This window comes from Trematomus bernacchii, unplaced genomic scaffold (genome assembly GCF_902827165.1).
Source record: "Trematomus bernacchii unplaced genomic scaffold, fTreBer1.1, whole genome shotgun sequence".
Taxonomy (NCBI): domain Eukaryota; kingdom Metazoa; phylum Chordata; class Actinopteri; order Perciformes; family Nototheniidae; genus Trematomus; species Trematomus bernacchii.
Genome location: NW_022987733.1, coordinates 40,480 through 65,516, shown reverse-complemented (window position 1 = coordinate 65,516; position 25,037 = coordinate 40,480). Strand labels below are relative to the sequence as shown.

The following is a 25,037-nucleotide window of genomic DNA, read 5'->3' as shown; positions in this document are numbered from 1 at the left end:
TATTCTAAGGTGGACCAGAGCCCAATAACATGTCTGAACTGTACTGTCCTAAAGCTCGTTCAACACCTCACCAAACATATCAAACTGTTTGCCAACTCTACGCATTAAACCCCTCTTTACTCTCTACTCAGACGCTTTGGATACAAACACAGTTTCAAGTTTCACTTTCTTTTGATTTGTTAGAACTTGTCCTGATTTTCCATTACAGGCCTGTCATTATGTCCAGTCAGTTTTTATTTACTCTCAGCATTACAAAGCTCTTCAGCTTCTCTGCTGTCAGGCTACTCGACAAACAGAGACCAACTCTGTTTACTGTTTCTGTATCAGTGTGGCATTAATCTTCTTTTGTTCTGATATTGTGCAATGCCCACCCACACACACTCAATCACGACCAGAATGAAGTTGGATTAATCCTACTCTTTATTGCCTGTCCCCAGTCTTGTAAAAAAAACACCTCTAAGATTACACGTACATTTACATACCTCCAGTCAAGATTTACTTCTTTAATTTAGATGTAGTGTACGAGTACAGTGTAGTGCTCAATTGCTTAGAGTGTGGTACCACTGTGGTGCATTGATTTATTTTCTACATTTCATACATTTTCATTTAGCTCAGCTGTCGGAGCACTAGTTTCTAGTGGAGCTGCTTAACATATGGGGCCCTACTGTTTTTGTAATTGTATCCGTTAAATCAGGGAACAGATTAACTCCTGGGGTGCCAGGTGAACGCAATTAAAGTTAAACTAATGACCTGATAGGACAGAAAACCGCATGAAATCAGAATGAAATGTTTCTTTAGAGGCCAGCAGTGTTTTAAGAGTCTTTGGACAATTCTCTTCCTATGTTTGGAAGCTTTGAAATACAATTGTTACTGGATATCATTCAGCTTTCAGCCGGCACACTTTCATTCTAAATTCAGTTATAAAATGACAGAAAGAGTTGTGTTTTTTACGGCAAAACAAGTAGACTGCCTCTAACTGTGCCCTGTCAGAACCTTTTTGTAAATATTCGATTTTTTAAATACAACTGTATGGCCTTAATAAGGTTATCTTTCTTTCTCATTGTATTTTTTGCCAAAGGAAGTCTTGTTATTAATGCTTTCTACAGAAACACATAAACGGCTCAGGCATACAGAGGAAACTGGTCTTTGTTTGGGCCTCCAGACATACATTAGTTGTTTGAACTTTAATATTGTCTGTGGCCCTTCAGTTATCAAGATACCACTCTTACAGACATGGGGATCGATCTTCTGATCTAACTTTGGGTAAGAAAGCTTTCAGATGTCTTTTATAATATTTGTCTATTTTATCTGTATTTAAATAAATAAAAAACTTGCCTTCAGAACCATTGCTTTCACTGGTCTTAAATGATTGATAGAACAAAAAAAATCAGTTATTTTCTTATGACATAAGACAAGCACATTACCAAAAGGTGTACAAGTCCTGTGTGAAAGCAAAAGTCAAGGCTAACTTTTGTTGCAATCTCCAACAGTAAATCTTGACATTATGCAAACAATGAAATTTAAGATGCAAATTTTATTTTGGATGCTTTGTGTACACATTACAGCATCTTTGCAAATCCATTACATTGAATGCTAATCCAGTGCAGAGCCAAAGACCTCGACCTCACAGAGGGTCAGGAACTCCTTTCTTCCAGGGACACCTATGTAAACATAGCGGCCGTCCATCCCGTTGGAAACCTTGAACTCAACAGTTTCACCTGCCGGGATGCTGGTGATTACAGCAAACCTGTAGAAGAAGCAGAAATCACTACATTAACCTCAGGAAGGGTTTGTTGAAGTAATAGGCTTTTCATTTTAAGTTCAACATGCACTCAAAGCGTCATTAGGTTTCTACGCTTTACTTGGTTAGAATGTTGGTTGCAGATCTTTTAATTAGGGCTTGATAATGAACAATATTTATATTTCAGTAATGTTTAAATAAATGTTTTCAAATCATGTCACAGAATCACAATTGACGACCCTCGATCAGGCCTTTAATTTGGCGACCTTGGTATTTGTCCATTTCTGTGATCAGATCAGAACACATTGCAGGAATCATTCATGAATGAAGGGTATTCCCGCTCCAATCCTATTTCTTGGCAATGTAAGGATTTTTTATCCAAAATGTAGCACCAGGTAAACTTGAGAGAGAAAAACTGAATAATTGTTCCTCAAACGTGTTCCAACAAAATACCAATTTAGTGACTTTTTAATATTAGTATTGTTATAGGAGAGGCTGTAAGTTACCTGGGATTGGCAGCACCATTGTTTACAAGAGAATCTCCAATGCGGATCTCGGCTTCATTGAGTCGTTGGGGGACTTCATATAGGTTGGTTATCTTAACAGAAAACACTTTGTGTGTTTTGGGCAGAGCCAGCCTCCACCAGGGGTTCAATTCATGGGCTGTGTGACTGCAGGAACCGTCATTGAACTTGGAGGCCCGACTCCCATCAATGGCTCTATCTGCATTGGCAGACCCATGCAGTAATGACTGTGCGGCTTTTCCTTGAATGGCCAGGTTCTCTCCTGCAACAAAAAAACAAAAAAAAGATTTAGGTTAAATCAATAACATTTATGACTCCTGATGCAGATTGTTTTTTATTATACTGTTTCACCATGACTCTCAAAAGATGTGATTTAATTTGCCGTCAGGATGAAGGACATAAATGGGATGACCCCACCATATATAAACAAATAACTACCATAAAGTTATTTGTTATTGGAAAATAGGAATTAAAGTAATATTATAGTCTATAATATATTGAGTCTATAGTTAAAGTTATATATAACTACAACTGCACTAAGTTTAACTAAATGTGTCATTCAGTTTTGGCAAATTTAAATAAAATAAGACCTGTTTTAATAATCATAAGTGACATGAGAGGCTGGTACATCCTTTCTCTTTTTCCTATTAATGGGACCATATTTTACAACTTGAACATCATGCCGGATTGAAGAAGACTTGAAACAAACAATTGAGATCATAAACTAATGGGTACACTCTTTCCAGCAGTAATAAATCAAGTGAGTTGCAGGAACATTTTTCATAGACTTCTACACAATCAGACTTTCAGAAAGAATGCAGGTTGAAGGCACTTCTGCATTGAGTTAACTTTTCAGCCGCTTGGCTTTTATGACAGTTACTTGTTTAGATGGAAATCACACATTATTTATGTAAGATCCCAAACCCTCACCAGTTGGGGCATGGTACCCGTAGACTTCCACCTCACAGAGGCTAACGATCTTTCCATTACCCGGTATACGCACAGTCACATAGCGTCCCTCCACACGATGAGTGAAAGTCAGAGTGGTCAATGCCTCTATTGTAGAAATTGTACCAACCCTAAAAGAAAGAGAACAAAAGTGAGAAAGAAAGAAGAACATGAATGACATGTTATACCCCTAAGGCTTCAACAGTTAGATAAAAGGTAACTGGTAATTTCATCATAGATTTCTATACAATCTGACTCCTTTTTGCAATCAGGGGGGCACCCACTGCAAGATATGAAAGACGATGCAAGTTTAATGCACTTCAGCATTGCCTCTATTTTTGATAAGCAAATAAGTAAAATGACATGGTTGAAACATTTAGGAACAGTTTCTATGAGAATCTACTGGCAGAGGTGGGTAGTACATTTACAGTTTTGAGGTACTTGTACTTAACTTGAGTATTTCCATTTCATTCAACTTTCTACTCCTATTCCTCTACATTTCAATACGGAAATAATGTCATGTTATTCCAGTACATTCATTAAACAGCTTTAGCTACTTTTAACTAAATGCATCTCTAACAATTCAACTAGGGGACTAACTCTTTAAGTCACAAAACAGTCAAATCATATAAATAAAATTAAACTCGTAAAATGCCTCTTAATGCATGAATATATCTAGAAATGTCACATACATATGTACATTTAATCATTAAGTACATTTTGCTGATAATACTTTTGTACTTTTACTTGAGTAACATTTTGAATGCAGGACTTTTCTTTGAAATATTTTGAAACTAGGGTATCTGTACTTTTACTTGAGTAAAGCATCTTAATACACCTCTGTCTACTGGTGGTGAGCAATTAACAGGGGAGAGGAGAAGATAAACAAAATGCTCAGACAGTTACACAAAACAAATGAATAAAATGTGTTCAGGAAATGTCTTACACTCGGTTTCTTGCACCATTGTCGACTAAAGAGTTGCCGATGTGGACCTGTGCCCCCAAAATCCTTTGTGGATCTCTGTCTTCTCTGTTGGCGATGATGACGGAGGTGACGATGTAGGGCTCCAGCAGGTCCACTCTCCACCAGGGGTTGCTTTCTCCATCAGTGTGGCTGCACGATCCAGAATAGAAGTCAGTTTCATGGTTTCCATCAATAGCGCTGAAGGCAGCTCCAATATGTACGTAACTGTCAGACTGTGTCGCTTTTCCACGCAACGCCACGTTTTCTAGTAAAGAGACAGTTGAATATATAATTATAATACACACATTGGAAAATGGTTTAAGCTACATTAGTGTTCCAACAGATAACTGGTCCTGAATATTCAACGCACAACAACTAAAGAAAATAGAAAATAGAAAAAACACAAATTACAAACAGAGTAATGCTGCACGTTTCTCAGAAAGTAAATGATGACTTGATATTACATCTGTGAACGGTGATCATTAAAAACTATTCCATTGTGAGTTGGGTTACGCTTTCTGAATTTGCTGCATGTTGCTTCAGCATGCACGTGTTGCCAACTTGATAAAGATGTTTATAAGTGTTCACAGTTACATTCAAACAGTATTACCACAATAACAATAACTAGTTATTGGAGCAGCAAAACATACAGTATCTAATGTGAGCAGTGAGATTACAATATTTCATGCATTACATAACTGCTGAAAAACTAATATTTCCACCGCAATCCAAAGGACTTTGGAGCTAAAGCTATAAACTAGACCAGTGGTTCCCAACCAGGGGTACAGGGACAAAATAAACCATTTTAAATCAATTTAATTAAGCTTGGTGTCCTGCCCCCAGAACTATCAAAGTTTACGAAAGATAAGCAAGGTCGAGTGTCTCAATAAAAGCTCTAGTCTTAACAAAAGATGTTGAAACTGCTAGAAAAGTTTAAAGGTCAAGTTTAAATGCATTTGTATTAAGGGTGACTTATCAACTAGGGAGCAGTTTGGTTAAATACGATTAGAAAAGGGTTTAAAAATAAACAATGTAGGCGAATCATCACAGATGAGTGAGGGGGCTCTTAGAGAATGGAGACCAGCTCAAGGGGTGAACGAGACAAAAAAGGTTGGGAACCACTGATCTAGACAATGAAACTTAATTTGTATAAACCTGCTTTTCTTGCTAACGGACAGCCTTACGTTCACTTCCCTGTTATGTTTTATAGTGAAAACGTCTTATATAAACAATTCATACTCACGATAAGTGGAGGCAGAGCACGTCTCCATGAGGAGCATGAGAAGGAAAACACTGAGTTTCATCATTCTGGATGAGACCTAGGATAGTCATTAATAGAATATATTTAACATAAAACACATTTCTTTGTTATTTCTGAAAGGCATCATTTAAGAAATGAAAATCAGATCTAAGTGTATTGAAATAGTTCGATTTGAACATTAAGACCATGATCCCGCCCCTTATGTCTTTGACAAATGGGAAGTAAAAGTTGAACGTATTTAATACAACTGTTAATAAAATCAAAGCTGCAATTTGAATGTATACTTTATGATGAAGACCTTTCACGAAGAAGAACGAATAATATTATTTTAAATAATTAACAATGGGGAAGAGCTTGGTTAAATCCTTGACTTTGATTGGATATTCCTTCTCTGAGAATACATGATTTTTCGTAACCTGTCTGTAAGATACAAAACATCCCTGACACACCGGGGACACATATTTATGTATAAAAGACATCAAAAAGTGCATTTTGCATGATAGGTCCCCTAAAAGGAGGATAGTGCAACACACAATCAGGTGACAGGTCAAAATGCATCAGAGTGAATTGAGAAAGTGCAGCAGAGAGCAGGAGTTTGCTTCCTAAAAGGCTAAATTGTACAAATATGTTTTGAGTTTTTTTTTCAAAGACTTCCACTGAGCAGGCATCCCTGATGTCTCTAGGTATTTTGTTCCATAGCTTTGGGGCATAATTAACGAAAGCTGCATCACCAAACGTCTTTTTGCGGCCGTTTCTGGGAACCTCTAACGGAGCGTCCACACAGCAGCGTTAAAAAAATCTTGGAGGTGGGCGTATCTGAAGCTTGGGGATTTTTTGCGAGCAACGCGACCAACAACCAATCACATGAATCTCCCGCCCCCGACATACAAAGCAAAAAAGCCCGAAGTAAACTGGATATAAACTCCCCAAACAGGCGAAAACCTACCACTGTCTCTGCCACCTCCCTCCATGCCTGGCTCCTCCGGTTTGTATCCCGGTAGGTAAATAGGGACTGGTCATAAAGCACCGGGTGATTCCCTACCGCTAATTTCTCCTCCATTTTTTGGAATATGAGGAAATTACTCTATGTCTCTCCCAGCATACACGCGGTTTGATTGGCTAGCGCTTGAACTGTCAGATTTGCATAAACGGGATTTGATTGGCTGATGCTTCCACCTCCGCTTCAAAAGTTGAACATTGCTCAACTTTGAATCCTGAAAATCCTGAAAATCTCCGCTCTACTTCCCACAATGCAGTTCGGCGAAAAGTGAGGCAAAGTGACGTCACCCCATTCAAAGTGAATGGGCAGAAGCATTAGAAGATTTTTTTAACGCTGCTGTGTGGACGCTCCGTAACAGCAGCAGAGGAACGCAGTGTTCTCGACGGCTTGTGGCTGACAAGGGAGTTAGCAATATAGCTAGGTCCTTGCCCATTAGGGCCTTATATGTCAGGAGGAGGACCTTAAAATCAACACTAAAGTAAACAGGAAGCCAGTAAAGAGCTTCTAAAACTGGACTAATGTGTTCTCTCTTCTTAGTTCTGGTTATCCGCAGAGCTGCAGAGTTTTGGTTGAGCTGAAGTCTGTCAGTCGTTTTTTTCAGGAGGTCACTGAAAAGTGCATTACAGTAGTCTATCCAGTTTGAAAATAATATTTCTTCCACCGCTGCAAAACATTAACATTAATACAAAATGTTTGAAACATACAAGATTTTTAAATAAAATAGTAGGAATGAGAATTGAAATGCTTACCCCAGTGAGAATAGAGGTTTTGTCCCAACAAAGTCGAAGTTACTTGATCTCAGAACTTCAAGAAGTGTCTGTAGATAAAAATCCTTAAAGCTGAGCTATTTGTATGATATCTTCCCCCAAAGTCAATCAATAATCATGATCAGCATCCAATCACTGAATACCATGTAGTATACTCCCAGGCACATGAACCCAGTTATATCTCTCACAGGCTCCGCCCTCTACTGGACTCTATGGGTACTACCTTATCATGCAAGCATTCAGCTACTGAGATTTCTATAGACGTAGCCGGCCCCGGGGCGGGCTTACCTGAATGCGTGCGCATCTCACTTCCGTATAAAAGGAGGCCTCGCCTCCTGACCACTATCCTTTACTCTTCAGCGAGCGGAGGTGGTAACCTAGCACTGAGTCCGAGACGTACAAGTGGGAGAAAGGAAGTAGAGAGAGATATTGTTGAAAATGGAGCCACTCCTGGAGCATCGCAGTTGCCCGTCGTGCCCTGGACTGATTGCGGGAGCAGACCCGCATCGCCAATGTTTTCAGTGCCTGGGACAGGATCACGCTGAGCAGGGAGCAGGCCAGACACCGGCCTGTGTTTCCTGCTGCTCGATCCCGATGCTAAACCGCCGGCATCGTGCGGAGTACTTCTCGAGGAAGTTTGGCCCGCAGGTGCACGGAGAGGAAGAGGATGTGGACCTCGAGGTGGTGGAAATGGACGACCTGGAGGACGTGCCGTTTGAGTTCGTCCTTCCGAGGGACCGCGTGGTCGACTTCACGGAGGATGACGACATCTCCTTGTCCGACACCCCCGGGTCCGACAGCCAGGAGGGCCCAGCACTCAGGTCTGCGCGACTGGACTTCCCAGCGGTGATGACCCAGGCAGCGGAGCGTGTAGGCTTACCGCTCCCCCCACCGCTGCCACCGAGGCCTGTAAGCCGCCTTAGGCAGGGGTTTTACGGTCCGGTGCTTCCGGCGCAGCCGGCTTTCGTCTCGCCCCCGTTGCCAGACATCTGGCAGTGTGTGGAGGCGACATGGCGGCGTCCATTGAGGACGAAGGCCGCCATAGCATCCATGTCGGGCATTATCAGGGTGCAGGGCCGATCAGACACGGTGTGTGCTGGCGTGCCCCCCCTCGACGAGAGCCTGGCGGCCCATCTGTTGCCACGATCAGCGGGTTGGGCGGAGGGGAAGAAACCTCTGCCCCCGCTGCCGCGGGACCGGGAAGCCTTAGAATATTTGGATAAAATATTCAGGCTCGGTTCACAGATGGCGGCTGCGGCGAATAATCTGGGTGTGTTGGGCGTCTCCTTGATTACTCCTCGAGCAGACGCCCCCGCTCTCCCGTCTCAGGACGGGGATGATTATCCGGACCGCTGCATAGGTCAGATGAATAATCTGATCCATGGAGTGGCCACCGCAGCCGGGCGAGTGATGTCCTTAGCCACAGTGGCGTCTCGTCATGTGTGGCTGGGACTCACCGCGCTGCCCAAAAAGGACCGAGCAGATCTCCTTGGAGCCCCCGTTTCCACGGAAGGGCTCTTTGGGTCTATAGCCTCGGTCAACCAGCGTTTCAGCCGTCTGGAGGAAGAGAGGCTGCAGCTTAGCCGCATGTTGCCGCTAGCTTCTCCCCAGGTGTCGCAGCGTCCTCCGCGGGCGGCGGAGCGCAGTGCAACGGTGAGACGGAGGGAGAGACGCCGGTACGAAAGTCCTGTGCCGGTAGCACCCTCCGCTTCTTCAACCAGCCCCGTGGGGCCAGCGTACCGGCACTCACGGGGGCGGGCTGCCCGGCCACGGCAGTCTCAGCAGCAGCAGAGAACCGCCGGGTGGGGAGCTCCGCCAAAACGCAGCTGACTGGCGGAGGGAGGAAGCGTCTCATCGGGTCTCTCCACCCAGGACGCTAGGGTGAATCCCACCTCCTCCCTGTTCAATGCCCAGGTCCCTTGTATTAGGAAAACTAATAAAGAAAAGGGTGATCTGTATCCAAGTCTGAGTGTCATGTGTTTTCACAATCCTGCACTCACACACATTGTTGACTGTACATATTCCCCACTCGCTACCCCGGTTATTTCTCCTGTAAAGGAGATAGCTAGTGGGCATGCGCAGATGAGAGAGATAAACCGCAGGAAGTGCTATAGTAGCGCTATGCGGGTGCAGGGACTTGCTAGTCGGCGCATTATGGTTAGGGAACACACTACGCCTAGAATAAAGGCTCCTAATAATACAGTTTACCGTAGTGGTAAGAGCTGCATTATGGCGGAGCTCACGCTCTCTCAAGAGCCCATGGTGTGTTCAGGGACCTCAGGTGAACACAATACGTCAACAAAAACTCCGGTTAATGCTGGTTACCATGGTAATGAGAACAGCGTTAGGGTGGAGCGCGCGCTCACACAAGAGCGCGCGACGGTGTGTTCAGGGACCTCAATAAAAAATCGGCCCTTTCTGTGTCGACCCTCCATGGGCAAATCTTCCTTTCACGGGGGATTTTGTGGCGGAACGGGTCAACAGAGAGTATCACAGCTTTATAGCTGCGGCCCCACAGCTAAGGGCTTGTCCATTAACTCAATATTATGGGGAATGGAAACTCAGCTGTGTACTGTCAGAGTGGATGGACAGGACGCTGAAACGGGGTTATTCACTCCAGTTTTGCAGCGTCCCACCTCCATTCAGAGGCATGCGAGAGGTAATTTTATCATCCCAAGAGGAGATGGGTTTCCTCTCAACAGAGATTCAGGCTTTGGTGCAGAAACAGGGAGTGTCTGTAGTGCATCCTCAGCAAAAAGAAAGGGGTTTTTATTCCATGTACTTCCTGGTTTCCAAGAAGACAGGGGAATTCAGACCTATTCTAGATTTGCGCAGCCTGAATCTTCACATTTGCCGCAGGAAATTTCGCATGTTAACTATCAACCAGTTAATGGGGCTAGTGCAGCCGGGCGATTGGTTCACCACCATCGACCTGAAAGACGCATATTTTCATGTGGAGATTGTGCCAGAGCACAGGAAATATCTGCGTTTTGCCTTTCAAGGGATAGCCTACGAGTACAACAGACTCCCGTTCGGCTACTCCCTATCCCCACGCACATTCAGCAAATGTGTGGCCACAGCGCTTCAACCGCTGCGCGCCCAGGGCATGAGAGTTTTCTTTTACATAGACGACCTCATAGTCATAGCTGGGTCCCGGGAACAGGCAATGTGTTGCACAGCACAATTGATCACACACCTAACCAAATTAGGCTTTGCGATCAATTGGCGAAAGAGCACCCCCATACCTCACCAACAGGCGTTGTATTTGGGAGTGGGGCTCGATGCAGGCGCGCTGCGTGCCACCCTGTCAGAGAACAGGCGTGCGTCCCTTCTCAGGGCGGTGCACAGGCTGCAACAGGGGGCAACAGTGACAGCTTTAGCTGTCATGCAGACTCTGGGTCTCATGGCGGCTGCTCACGTTGTGGTCCCGTTGGGGTTATTGCATATGCGCCGCCTGCAGAGGTGGTTTTCCAGTCTGCGTTTGGATCCCAAGAGGCACAAACGGCAGCTGGTGACCATCCCCCCCTCAGTGGAGGGCAACCTCCGGTTCTGGGGGTCTCCCGGGCGCCTCCGGAGGGGGTCTCCACTGGGGCGGGTAACCTCCTACATCACAGTGTTCACGGACGCATCCAGAACAGGATGGGGAGGGACCTGCCTGAAGAGGGCTATAGGTGGGCCCTGGTCTCTAACAGAAACACGACACAGCAACCTCCTAGAGCTACGGGCGGTAGTGTTAGTCCTCCAGCATTTCATGCCCCTAATTCAAGGGAGACATGTATTGGTCAGGAGCGACAACAGCACCACAGTGGCTTATATCAACAGGCAGGGCGGAGTCCGCTCCGCCGCCTTGTTGGCCACAGCGGAGAGGCTGTGGTTATGGGCATCAGAGGTGGTATTATCTCTGAGAGCCCTCCATATCCCGGGACTGGAGAACAGGGGGGCCGACCTCATGTCGAGGGGCGGCCCCCTGCCAGGCGAATGGACGCTTCACCCGGAGGTGGTGAAGCAGATCTGGGCCCAGTTCGGGAGAGCGGAAGTGGACCTGTTCGCCAGCCGGCGCAACAGCCACTGTGCCCTGTGGTTTTCCATGGCCCTGAGCGACGACCCGCCTTTGGGGGTGGACGCGTTTGCACACGAGCCATGGCCAAAAAAGCTGCTATACGCCTTTCCACCGCTGCGTCTCATTCTCCCTCTCCTGGGGAGAGTGAGGCGAGAACGTCTGGCAGTCATTCTGGTGGCACCGGATCGCGTCGGGGCTCCGTGGTACTCAGAAATGACACAGATGAAGGTGGGCCAGCCCTGGGCGATCCCCCAGTTCTGGGGGGCAATGTCTCAAGAGGCAGGTGCAATCGGGGCGTTACCCACTCTGGGCCGTCCTCTTCAGGCTTGGCTCCTGAGAGGGACAGGCTGAGACAGGGTGGATTGTCTGACAGCGTTATTCAGTCTATCCAGGCAGCTAGAGCAGAATCCACCACAGCCTGTTACAGGCCGAAGTGGTTGAGATTCCAGCATTGGTGTGAGGAGCGGGGAATAGAGCCCCTATCTTGTGAGTTGGGCTCTATTTTATCCTTCTTACAGTTACTGGTGGACAGAGGGCTTGCTCATTCCACAGTGAAGGTGTATGCAGCAGCCATCTCGTCCTGTCATGAGGGGTTCAACGGCAGGTCAGCCTTCTCTCATCCACTGATGTTGCGGTTTTTACAGGGGGTCAGGAGGCTGCGCCCGGTGGTGCACGCCTCCGCCCCACAGTGGGACCTGCCGCTGGTGCTCGAGGCCTTGGTCACGGGGCCATTTGAGCCTCTTGAGCTCTCCTCCCTGAAAGCACTGTCGTGGAAGACAGCGTTGCTACTTGCCTTAACGTCAGCCAAAAGAGTGTCCGAGTTAACCGCTCTGTCGGTGCACCCGAGCTGTTTATTGATTCGGGGTGACCAGAGTGGGGCGACACTCAGACCGAACCCCTCCTTTGTGCCCAAGAGCCTAAGGAGTGAGTTCAGGTCGAGGGCTATTCAGTTGGGGGGTTTTAGTCTTCCACCCCATGGGGGGGCTAGAGAAGCTAAATTACACCTCCTCTGCCCGGTGCGCGCATTAGCATATTATGTAGAGCGCACAGCTACCCTGAGACGCACTGAACAGCTGTTTGTGTGCTTCGGGGGCGGGGTGACTGGAAAAGCTCTGTCCAAGAAACGCCTGGCAGGCTGGCTTTGTGAAACCATTGCACACGCCTACAAGCAGGCAGGGAGAGCCTGTCCCAGGGGGGTCCGTGCGCACTCCACACGAGCTGTGGCTGCATCAACAGCCTTATTCAGCGGTGTGAGTGTGGAAGATATATGCACGGCGGCGTCTTGGTCAACGCCAGGCCCCTTCATAAAGTTTTATCTCTTGGATATGTCTGGCTCTTTCTCATCGTCTGTACTTGCTGCGGCAACACAGGACTGGTGAGGAGGGGGGGGGGCTGTGGGTCAGTGGGCATCTGACCCCCTCCCCGGACGTAAATGCGCTTACATTTCTCCGGACCCCTGGAGGGTCGCGGGGTGATGTAATGCGCTCTGGGCCCTTACAGGGCTGTAGGGCTCCCCTCACCTGCCTGGGGGCAGGAGGGGGAGAGCCCTCCATATTATTGTCCCTACACACTCTGCACAGGGTCAGTGGCGGAGTGGGGGGACATAGGGGGCACTTGCGTTCTCCCCGTGCTCTTTAGGGACTCAGGAGGGAGAGTGCATAGTGAACCCATACAGGGCTGCAGACTTTCCCTGTCTGTCTATGGGCAGATGTAGGGGAGTCCTCAGCACTATTTTTGAGCACACTTTTTTGCGAGGCAAGCGCGTCAGGGTGTGCTCTATCAGCCGCAGCCCGGACTTCTCCACGGTTACAACCGAGGGAGAGGTGAGTGAGGCGCAGTGGCTGCTAAAGCCGGTCAGGGACAGTGAGGTGGAACGGTGTGCTGGACGACAGTGCGTGCATACATCGGGGCTCCGCCCACTGTACCCATAGAGTCCAGTAGAGGGCGGAGCCTGTGAGAGATATAACGTCGGGTTACGTATTGTAACCCTTGTTATATAAACACAGGCGGAGCCCTCTACCTTGGGGGCACTGTCTGTCCTATACCGCTCGCTGAAGAGTGGTGTAGGATAGTGGTCAGGAGGCGAGGCCTCCTTTTATACGGAAGTGAGATGCGCACGCATTCAGGTAAGCCCGCCCCGGGGCCGGCTACGTCTATAGAAATCTCAGTAGGTGAATGCTTGCATGATAAGGTAGTACCCATAGAGTCCAGTAGAGGGCTCCGCCTGTGTTTATATAACAAGGGTTACAATACGTAACCCGACGTTCTAGCCAGCAGATCAAGGTTCCAGTAGTTATCTAAGGACACACTGATGAAACATTCATATGAATTCATGTTTGCTCAACCATTGCTTTAATCACAGAGCGATAACTGCACTGATCCAACAGTTTCATTTAACGAGGATTTAGTTTATCACATTGATATATATATATTATATATTATATATATATTGTGTCATATACAAATGCAAGATCAATATATGTTTATATGATGCCGTGTGCAGAGGTGGTAAAAGTACTCGGATCTTCTACTTAAGTAAAAGTAGAAGTACCAGAGTGTAAGAAAACTCTGTTACAGTTAAAGTCCTGCATGCAAAATATTTATCAAGTAAAATATGAAAAGTATTAGCTTCAAAATATAATTAAAGCACCAAAAGTAAAAGTAGTCATTGTGCAGAATGGTCCATTTCAGAATAATATATATGATATGTTTTATAATGATTGATCATGAAAGTGTTCTCAAAGCTGGTAAAAGTGCAGCTAGTTTGAATGACTTTGTGTACTGCAGGGTAGCTTGTGAATTTACTCCAGGTGTAACTCAAGTCTTATTTAAGTGTTGATTATATTAAACTTCATTAATCCACATTTTGCTGTAGTTGTAGTTTTCAAAAGTTGTTGAAATGTTTCTTTAGAGGGCAGCAGTGTTTAAAGAGTATTTGGACAATTCTCTTCCCATGCTTGGAAGCTTTGAAATGCAATTTTTACTGCATATCATTCAACTTTCAGCAGGCAAACTTTAATTCTGAATTCAGTTATAAAATGACAGAAAGAGTTGTGTTTTTTACGGCAAAACAAGTAGACTGCCTCTAATCAGTTATTTTCTTATGACATAAAACAAGCACATTCCCAAAAGGTGTACAAGTCCTGTGTGAAAGCAAAAGTCAAGGCAGACTTTTGTTGCAATCTCCACCAGTAAATCTTGACGTCATGCAAACAATGAAATTTAAGATGCACATTTTATTTTGGATGCTTTGTGTACACATTACAGCATCTTTGCAAATCCATTACAGTGAATGCTAATCCAGTGCAGAGCCAAACACCTCCACCTCACAGAGGGTCAGGAACTCCTCTCTTCCAGGGATACCTATGTAAACATAGCGGCCGTCCATCCCGTTGGGAACCTTGAACTCAACAGTTTGACCTGCCGCGATGCTGGTGATTACAGCAAACCTGTAGAAGAAGCAGAAATCACTACATTAACCTCAGGAAGGGTTTATTGAAGTAATAGGCTTTTCATTTTAAGTTCAACATGCACTCAAAGCGTTATTAGGTTTCTACGCTTTACTTGGTTAGAATGTTGGTTGCAGATCTTTTAATTAGGGCTTGGTAATGAACAATATTTATATTTCAGTAATGTTTAAATAAATGTTTTCAAATCATGTCACAGAATCACAATTGACGACCCTCGATCAGGCCTTTCATTTGGCGACCCTGGTATTTGTCCATTTCTGTGATCAGATCAGAACACATTGGAGGAATCATTCATGAATGAAGGGTATTCCCGCTCCAATCCTATGTCTTGGCAATGTAAGGATTTTTTATCCAAAATGTAGCACCAGGTAAACTTGAGAGAGAAAAACTGAATAATTGTTCCTCAAACGTGTTCCAACAAAATACCAATTTAGTGACTTTTTAATATTAGTATTGTTATAGGACAGGCTCTAAGTTACCTGGGATTGTCAGCACCATTGTTTACAAGAGAATCTCCAATGCGGATCTCGGCTCCATCGAGTCGTAGGTGGGCTTCCTTTCGGTTGGTTATCTTAACAGAAAACACTTTGTGTGTTTTGGGCAGAGCCAGCCTCCACCAGGGGTTCAATTCATGGGCTGTGTGACTGCAGGAACTGTCATTGAACTTGGAGGCCCGACTCCCATCAAAGGCATTATATGCATCGGCAGACCCATGCAGTGATGACTGTGCGGCTTTTCCTTGAATGGCCAGGTTCTCTCCTGCAACAAAAAAACAAAACAAAGATTTAGGTTAAATCAATAACATTTATGACTCCTGATGCAGATTGTTTTTTATTATACTGTTTCACCATGACTCTCAAAAGATGTGATTTAATTTGCTGTCAGGATGAAGGACATAAAAGGGATAACCCCACCATATATAAACAAATAACTACCATAAAGTTATTTGTTATTGGAAAAGAGGAATTCAAGTAATATTATAGTCTATAATATATTGAGTCTATAGTTAAAGTTATATATAACTACAACTGCACTAAGTTTAACTAAATGTGTCATTCAGTTTTGGCAAATTTAAATAAAATAAGACCTGTTTTACTAATCATAAGTGACATGAAAGGCTGGTACATCCTTTCTCTTTTTCCTATTAATGGGACCATATTTTACAACTTGAACATCATGCCGGATTGAAGAAGACTTGAAACAAACAATTGAGATCATAAACTAATGGGTACACTCTTTCCAGCGGTAAAACATCAAGTGAGTTGAAGGAAAATTTTTCATAGACTTCTACACAATCAGACTTTTAGAAAGAATGCAGGTTTAAGGCACTTCTGCACTGAGTTAACTTTTCAGCCGCTTGGCTTATATGACAGTTCCTTGTTTAGATGGAAATCACACATTATTTATGTAAGATCCCAAACCCTCACCAGTTGGGGCATGGTACCCGTAGACTTCCACCCATAGACTGTATATATAAATGGACGTAGGGTCCGTGACGTCACCCATAGGATTCTGCAGAGTTGCCGAGAAGCCCTTAGTACGCGGAGTCGGCCACTGACGGCTCGACAGTGGCGTCAGAGTTCCACTCCCGCCTGCTCCAAATAAGGGCAAAGAGGCGGAGCCGAGGTGGGACCTGCTGCCACCGGGCTGGAAGTTCCAGAGCTAGCTGAAGCTACCAAGCTAAGCTAACATGCTCCCCATCTGCACACTGCCGTCGCATTTTACGTTTCTAAGGTAAGCGGACATGAGACTATTCAGCAAAACTATAAATAATAATCTAAGTTGAGTTTTTAGCATAATACTTCAGAATTTTAAAATCCCTTAACGTTTGTATGCAATTGTGCTAAATGCAACACTGGAATCAAGCACATATTAATATGTTTGCATGACATTAGTTATTTATATTTTGCCATCACTTAATTATACGTTTAATACATTTAAGTTAAGCTAAGGTACATGTGATGATAGCTAGTTAGTGCTCTTACCTGTGAGGCCTCCTCCAAACAGCATTATAACCAGACTGTATCATTAAAACTATAAGTACCAGTTCTAGATCCTTGACTTTAGACAAACAATTCAAAAGACAAAATGTATTTAAAGACCAATCTTTATTTGAAGGTGCCTCTTAACCTGAGATATTATTTATACAGTAATAGTATTGACAATCTAAAAAAACTGAGCAACTCAACAGTCAACTTTATATTTCTTATTGTCTAAAGCATTTATTATTTTCATTTTTCCCCTCTCATATTCAGTGTGGACGGATTGAGACAGCGTGGTGTCCAGAGAGCTGCAGAGACTTCAGGGAGAAACCTCCGTGTGATGGACGTCCTGTCTGTTGGTTTGGCCGGAGAGGACTGAGGGTCTTTCCTCTGTGAGGAGGACCAGACCTGATGGAGGAGCCCATGCATAGCTGATACCACCTGACCAGGCCTAGTCTGTCACTTTATTTGACTAAATGTGTTTACTTATACATTTAATAGGTTTACACCTTCTGTCCATATGTGCTTTTTATTTAAAACATGTTTGATTAACTTTTGGTTCACATTTCAATAAATTGAATTTGTATTTGCACTCCTTTTGTCCATTATTCTTACTGAAAATGTTAGATTACACATTCACATCCGACTGAAGATTGGCCCCATTTATTTGCGTTGCAAACTCTGCGGTACAAGGTACATGTTGTGAAGCTCATGAAGTGAGGCAAATAGAAATAATCAGCTGATGGACTGTAGATGTGGAAATAGGTGCATTTGATCAGCTGACTGTGTTTTCACAATACAAATAGTTTCTTAGTGAATGTCCTGTACTGGTCTTAACATCTCATAACATCAGCTTTTAATTTTCCTATTGGATGTTTTTCTTGACCCTCGGAGAAAGAGGAGATGCTGAGTCGTGTCTTTCAGACATGTCCTTTCCTAACAAAAATTACAGGAAACATAAAACATATTATTGCAGAACAAGTGTGTTATTTATGAAAGAGGTGTGTTTGTGTTTAGGGGCTGTAGATATCATTATTTTGTAATTGTAATGTTTTTTTTTATTTCAACAGTGAGCTACAAAGACAATCAGATTATGAATGAACAGTATGAAATTCATCAACATTGAAATGTATTTTATTATCAAAATAATATTTAACTGTTATTAAAACAAGCTTGCTCTGTTGCCTCACTGAAAGAATAACTTTTACCATGTTTTTACAGACAATATTGAGAGATAAATAGCAGTTGTCACTATGCGTTAAATATCTTTGCCTTCAATACATTAAATTAGAAAGCTGACAGTCATATTGCTTGTTAACATCTAAATGTAACCCTTTGCATGGAAAAAACACTCAACTTCACTGATGTGTAGGTGATCTAGTATTTAGTATTGTTTAATGGAATGTATAGCAGTGTATTAAAGTCAATACTTCATTTATTTAAACCAATATCTTTCTTGATTCTTTGTACAGTATGAAAAAAGAGTATTTGTACCTGTGCTGAAGTTCACTGCTGTGAGGAGTCCAGTTCTGTCTCTCACTCTCTGGTCCATCCTGTCTGCATCACCTGGACACTTTAAACAAACAGATATATATGTAAAGAACCATGTGTACAAACAATATAACTTATTATCTTCTGTTGAACATGTTGGATTGTGTATTGTCCGAGTCAGGGTCCTTTTTATTTTACTGTAACTTTGGAAGTTGTGTTACCAATGCTTACTGTTTATTTGATACCAATTTGGTAATGCAATTAATAAAAACAACAAGGTTTGGGTTCGTTCTTCAGATGACTGTGATGTTAACGTGTAAGCTCAATAATGAACTCCAGCTCAACCAACCATATTGTAATATCAAAGTAATCATCTTGAAATATGACATTAATAATTGTAATATACACACATCTTATTGTGAGGTTGATTTCACATACACTACTTCAACGTTAGCTTGTCTACATACTTGAGCATAGCCAATTTAAATTAACCTTAGCGATGCATACAGTTCCTACCTACATAATAAAATATCTCTCTAAGTTACAAGGATGACCTTATTTTATCAACCTCAAACAGAAGCCTTTTGTTCTACAGTATTATCCCACTTAACGCTTAACACTTGTCTATTTCGTTTTAACCTTTATATATACAGTCTATGGTTTTAAGTTAACTTGGAGGCTAAGATTAGCATCGTTAGCACCGATGTAGCTACCACTCGCTTACACGCTAACCCAAGCCTTAACATTTATTACGTAGCTAATTGAAATCATAAACACATAAATAAAGTACTCGAATTACACTTACCGCAAAACGGCATTCATGCACCGTCTGTTTTAACCGCAGAGCGAGTCACAATAGTCCGATATATAAGCATGAAGAACAAACAAACACGGCCGGGGTCAAGTTGTGTTCCCTGGATGAACTGAGCAGGCAGAGTCCCTGTAGCTTCACGGAGACGGAGCAGCTAGCAGAGAGACAAGAAGCTAACAGCAGCAGTCACTTGACAGAGCTGTCACTCAATGTGACCACGCCCTAATTTATGCAAAAACTTTAAGACCTAATATAAATAAAAGGGTCATGTTAGAAAACAATTCACTCACAGATTCATAATCATGAAGGTGGAATCTAACTATATACATAATAATATTTATTGCATCCAGGGCTAGAAACGTTTTTTTTCTGCTGTGAAATTGGGCATTTTAACATGGGGGTCTATGGAAATTGCTCCTTTCTGCAGTCATCGCCTATCGGCCAATATATGAACTGCAGTTTGTGGCACTTCCGTATTGGCGTCCCGGCTCTTCCCCAGAGTTTGCAGCTTGCTTCCACCTCACAGAGGCTCAGGTACTTTCCATTACCCGGTATACGCACAGTCACATAGCGTCCCTCCACACGATGAGTGAAAGTCATACGGTACAATGACTCTACTCTAGAAATTCTACCAACCCTTAAAGAAAGAGAACAAAAGTGAGAAAGAAAGAAGAACATGAATGACATATTATACCCCTAAGGCTTCAACAGTTAGATAAAAGGTAACTGGTAATTTAATTTCCTTTTTGCAACCCACTGCGAGATATGAAAGACGATGCAAGTTTAACGCACTTCAGCATTGCCTCTATTTTTGATATGCAAATAAGTAAAATTACATGGTTGAATCATTTAGGAACAGTTTCTATGAGAATCTACTGGCAGAGGTGGGTAGTACATTTACAATTCTGAGGTACTTTTAATTCAACTTTCTACTCCTATTCCTCTACATTTCAATACGGAAATAATGTAATTTTATTCCAGTACATTCATTAAACAGCTTTAGCTACTTTTAACTAAATGTATCTCTAACAATTAAACTAGGGGACGAACTCTTTAAGTCACAAAACAGTCAAATCATATAAATACAATTAAACTTGTAAAATGCCTCTTAATGCATGAATATATCTAGAAATGTCACATACATATGTACATGTAATCATTAAGTACATTTTGCTGATAATACTTTTGTACTTTTACTTAAGAAACCTTTTGAATGCAGGACTTTTCTTTGAAATATTTTGAAACTAGGGTATCTGTACTTTTACTCAAGTAAAGCATCTTAATACACCTCTGTCTACTGGTGGTGTGCAATTAACAGGGGAGAGGAGAAGATAAACAAAATGCTCAGACAGTTACACAAAACAAATGAATAAAATGTGTGCAGGAAATGTCTTACACTCGGTTTGATGCACCATTGTTGACTAAAGAGTTGCCGATGTGGACCTGTGCCCCCAAAAGCCTTTCTGGAACTCTGTCTCCTCTGTTGGAGATGATGACGGAGGTGACGATGTAGGGCTCCAGCAGGTCCACTCTCCACCAGGGGTTGCTTGATCTATCAGTGTGTGTGCACGATCCAGAATGGAAGTGATTTTCACGGTTTCCATCAATAGCGCCGATGGCAGCTCCAAAGAAGTGCTCATAACGGTTTGATTGGGTCGCTTTTCCACGCAACGCCACGTTTTCTAGTAAAGAGACAGTTGAATATATAATTATAATACACACATTGGAAAATGGTTTAAGCTACAATAGTATTCCAACAGATAACTGGTCCTGAATATTCAACGCACAACAACTAAAGAAAACAGAAAATAGAAAAAACACAAATTACAAACAGAGAAATGCTGCATGTTTCTCAGAAAGTAAATGATGACTTGATGTTAGATCTGTGAACAGTGATCATTAAAAACTATTCCATTGTGAGTTGGGTTACGCTTTCTGAATTTGCAGCATGTTGCTTCAGCATGCACGTGTTGCCAACTTGATAAAGATGTTTATAAGTGTTTTAATGTCTATGCAGTGTTTTATTTCCAAACGCTGAACACGTGCTGATGAATTGGAGATTGAATGTGTTTTCTGTATTTGTTTGTGTCGCTTTGCTGGGATTTCTTACATGGCGATGTGTTCACAGTTACATTTGAACAGTATTACCACAATAACAATAACTAGTTATTGGAGCAGCAAAACATACAGTATCTAATGTGAGCAGTGAGATTACAATATTTCATGCATTACATAACTGCTGAAAAAAATATATTTCCTCCACAATCCAAAGGATTTTGGAGCTAAAGCTATAAACTAGACCAGTGGTTCCCAACCAGGGGTACGGGGACAAAATAAACCATTTAAAATCAATTTAATTAAGCTTGGTGTCCTGCCCCCAGAACTATCAAAGTTTACGAAAGATAAGCAAGGTCGAGTGTCTGAATAAAAGCTCTAGTCTTAACAAAAGATGTTGAAACTGCTAGAATAAGTGTAAAGGTCAAGATTAAATGCATTTGTATTAAGGGTGACTTATCAACTAAGGAGCAGTTTGGTTAAATACGATTAGATAAGGGTTTAACAAGAAAAAATGTAGGCGCATCATCACAGATGAGTGAGGGGGCTCTTATAGAATGGAGACCAGCTCAAGGGGTGAACGAGACAAAAAGGTTGGGAACCACTGATCTAGACAATTAAACTTAATTTGTATAAACCTGCTTTTCTTGCTAATCGACAGCCTTACATTCACTTCCCTGTTATGTTTTATAGTGAAAACATCTTACATAAACAATTCATACTCACGATAAGTGGAGACTGAGCACGTCTCCATGAGGAGCATGAGAAGGAAAACACTGAGTTTCATCATTCTGGATGAGACCTAGGATAGTCATTAAAAGAATATATTTAACATAAAACACATTTCTTTGTTATTTCTGAAAGGCATCATTTAAGAAATGAAAATCAGATCTAAGTGTATTGAAATAGTTCGATTTCAACATTAAGACCATGATGTCTTTGATCAATGGGAAGTAAAGGTTGAACGTATTTAATACAACTGTTAATAAAATCAAAGCTGCAATTTGAATGTATACTTTATGATGAAGACCTTTCACGAAGAAGAACGAATATTATTATTTTAAAGAATTAACAATGGGGAAGAGCTTGGTTAAATCCCTGACTTTGATTGGATATTCCTTCTCTGAGAATACATGATTTTTCGTAACCTGTCTGTAAGATACAAAAACTTCAGGGGTGGAAAATAACTAAGTAGATTTACTCAAGTACAGTACTTACAAATTGGAGGTACTTGAACTTTACTAAAGTATTTTAGTGCCACTTTATACTTCTACTCCACTACAACTCAAAGGGAAATGTTGTACTTTTTACTTCACTATATTTATGTTACAGCCAAGGCCGCATTAACTGGTCTCTCTCTCTCTCTCTCTCTCTCTCTCTCTCTCATTCTCTCTACCACGCACTTTCACACACACACACACACACACACACACACACACACACACACACACACACACACACACACACACACACACACACACACACACACACACACACACACACACACACACCTGCCAGATTGAATGAAAATTTAAAATATTGGTGCTTTTGGGTAGGCGTGTTGTTACGTGGGCTGAGGGTCCCTGAGCTCTCAGTGCCCAGGGGCCCCTATAGGTACTAATCCGGCCTTGGTTACAGCCTTAGTTACTGCTTACTTTATATTTAGATTTCCATACACAAAACGTATACAGAACTTTTACAACAGGGTTAATTAAAAACAATTTTAACAAAATTAGTAATAACACTTAATATATATATACACTGTCATAATAACTGCATGAAATCGATCCTAAACATTCAACAATAATTATAAACGTATACTCCATATTTGCCGTAGACCTGTGTTTATGGAAGTAAAGATATATTTCGGCTGTGATTGGTTATTCCTTGTCACGTGACAAGCGTTGCGCGCAGCAGCGTTTAAATCGGGGCGCCCTGGATGCACGCTGAGTAAAAAGGCACTTGGGAGTGCTGGCATGCATCGGCGGCCTCCACCACTTGTTTTGAGAGGCTGCTTTGAATACAAGTGAAATGTAACACGTAAAAACAATAACCACAAAAAAAAATGGCAACTGCACTCGTTCACTTTAGTTGTGGTGAAAACAAAGGTAAATGCATTTTGCCAAACCATGCGCTAGCAAGTTTGTATATATGTACTCACACTGTATAGTTGTGGGATGGAAGATGGAAGATGATCTCAAGGTGAGTGATAGAAGGCTGGCGGGTTTCGCGGGAATCAGACGAGTTTTGCCTGAGTTCAAAGAACAATCTGGCAATGAGTGAGTGCGCAGGACAGGCTTATATACTATCTGATTGGAAATGAAAAGCAGCAAGGACCCCAGGTGAGCTGACGGGGTGGGTGTGGCTACAAGACATTGAAGGAAGTCCAGGAGAATGGCAGCATTGTTTGCTAAACACGGAAACTTGTCCATAACCTCTCAAGTATGATGCCAATGTTTTTGGGTGCAGGTTGATAACAATATTGTTTGCAATAGTTTCAGTCTAAATAATTGTGTGCAGACTCTTCCTTCTCACATACACGGAAAGGAATCTGGGGAGATTAATTTTTTGAAACTGATACAGCTTGGGCATCTACACAGATGAGTTACCTAAAATCCTTTTCGTAAACTCATACTGTGGGCGTGGAAGGCCTTAACTGGCAAGAAAAGGAACTAAAAGAAAGCGGTTATTATGATTCTATGAATGTTTTAAGAGAGAAATGTACTGATAATCAATGCAACACAACATCCAACAGAATCGGCTTTATGAATAACATATACAAATGGAAACCCTGAACTAGACTCTATACAGATGAGCATCAAGGAAGCAGCAGGATTTGCTACAGACAAGAACTTGTTTCTAACCTATTGTCCCTCAGAGATGATGCCAATGGTTTTGGGTGTAGCTTGTGCATCTCTGAAAACAATGACTGCAATAGTGTCAGTCTGAAGTATTTGGGCCTCACTTAATTGTCAGACACCCGGAAAGGAATTTGTGCAGGAAATACAATCTGAAATTGAGACAGCCAGGGTTTCCACCCAGAAACATTGCTTCTCTCCGTGCCTCTCCACACGGAGAGAAGCAAACCGTGACAATAACATCCGGGATCAGCAACTTCGACTGATGTTGGAAAATGTTTATTTCGTCTGGTGCTAGCTTCGTTATTGTCGATAAAATATATAGACTGCCATTTAGAAACATATTTTATTACTTATAAACACCTCTCTTAGCTCAGGATGTGTCCCAGCTGCCTTCAAACATGCCGTGGTTAAGCCACTACTTAAAAAGAAAAATCTCGACCCCTCCATTCTCGCAAATTTTAGGCCCATCTCCCAGCTACCTTTTTTATCTAAAGCCCTGGAGCGAGTAGTCTACGCCCAGCTGCAGTCTTTTTTAACCATGCATGGAATCCATGAAAAGTTTCAGTCTGGCTTCAAACCCATGCACAGCACTGAAACAGCCCTTTTAAGAGTTTTTAATGATCTGCTCCTAGCCGCCGACTCAGGTAGCCCAGCTGTCTTGGTGCTGTTAGACCTGACAGCTGCCTTTGACACTGTGGACCATAGCATCCTGTTGTCACGGCTTGAACAGTCCGCTGGCATCACAGACTCTGCCCTTGCATGGTTCAGGTCCTACCTGACAGACCGTAGCTTCTCAGTACAGCTAGGTGCCTTCTCCTCTGCCAAAGCCCCTCTTACCTGTGGGGTTCCCCAAGGCTCGATTCTGGGCCCCATCCTTTTTCTACTGTACATACTGCCCCTAGGTTCAATTCTCACTAAACACAATATTCCCTTCCACTGCTACGCCGACGATGTACAGATCTATCTGCCTCTCAAAGCAAATGTCAAACACTCACTACAGCAGTTGATGGACTGCTTAACAGAGATAAAATCCTGGCTGAGCAAAAACTTTCTCAACCTCAACGAGAGCAAGACTGAGGTCATCTTCTTTGGACCCCAACCT

General features: G+C 42.8%; 2 protein-coding genes across 3 annotated transcripts in view; both read right to left on the bottom strand.

Annotated features, from left to right (window-relative positions):
- Nucleotides 1–1,514: 1,514 nt before the first annotated feature.
- Nucleotides 1,515–23,370, bottom strand: LOC117494905 (fucolectin-4-like). The gene is made up of 6 exons (XM_034145909.1): nt 23,236–23,370; nt 5,421–5,496; nt 4,160–4,442; nt 3,196–3,344; nt 2,248–2,527; nt 1,515–1,747 (listed from the first exon to the last, which is right to left on the bottom strand). The coding sequence occupies exons 2-6, from the start codon at nt 5,482–5,484 to the stop codon at nt 1,594–1,596; spliced, it is 930 nt and encodes a 309-aa protein (XP_034001800.1). The 5' UTR covers nt 5,485–5,496; nt 23,236–23,370; the 3' UTR covers nt 1,515–1,593.
- Nucleotides 14,486–25,037, bottom strand: part of LOC117494901 (fucolectin-4-like) — a 46,177-nt gene continuing 35,625 nt past the window's right edge. For both annotated transcript variants that reach the window (XM_034145905.1, XM_034145904.1), the window contains exons 5-6: nt 15,215–15,494; nt 14,486–14,714 (exon numbers count right to left, since the gene is read on the bottom strand). In XM_034145905.1, coding sequence (XP_034001796.1) covers nt 14,561–14,714; nt 15,215–15,494 — 434 coding nt within the window. In that variant the 3' untranslated portion in view covers nt 14,486–14,560. The remainder of the gene's footprint in view (nt 14,715–15,214; nt 15,495–25,037) is intronic.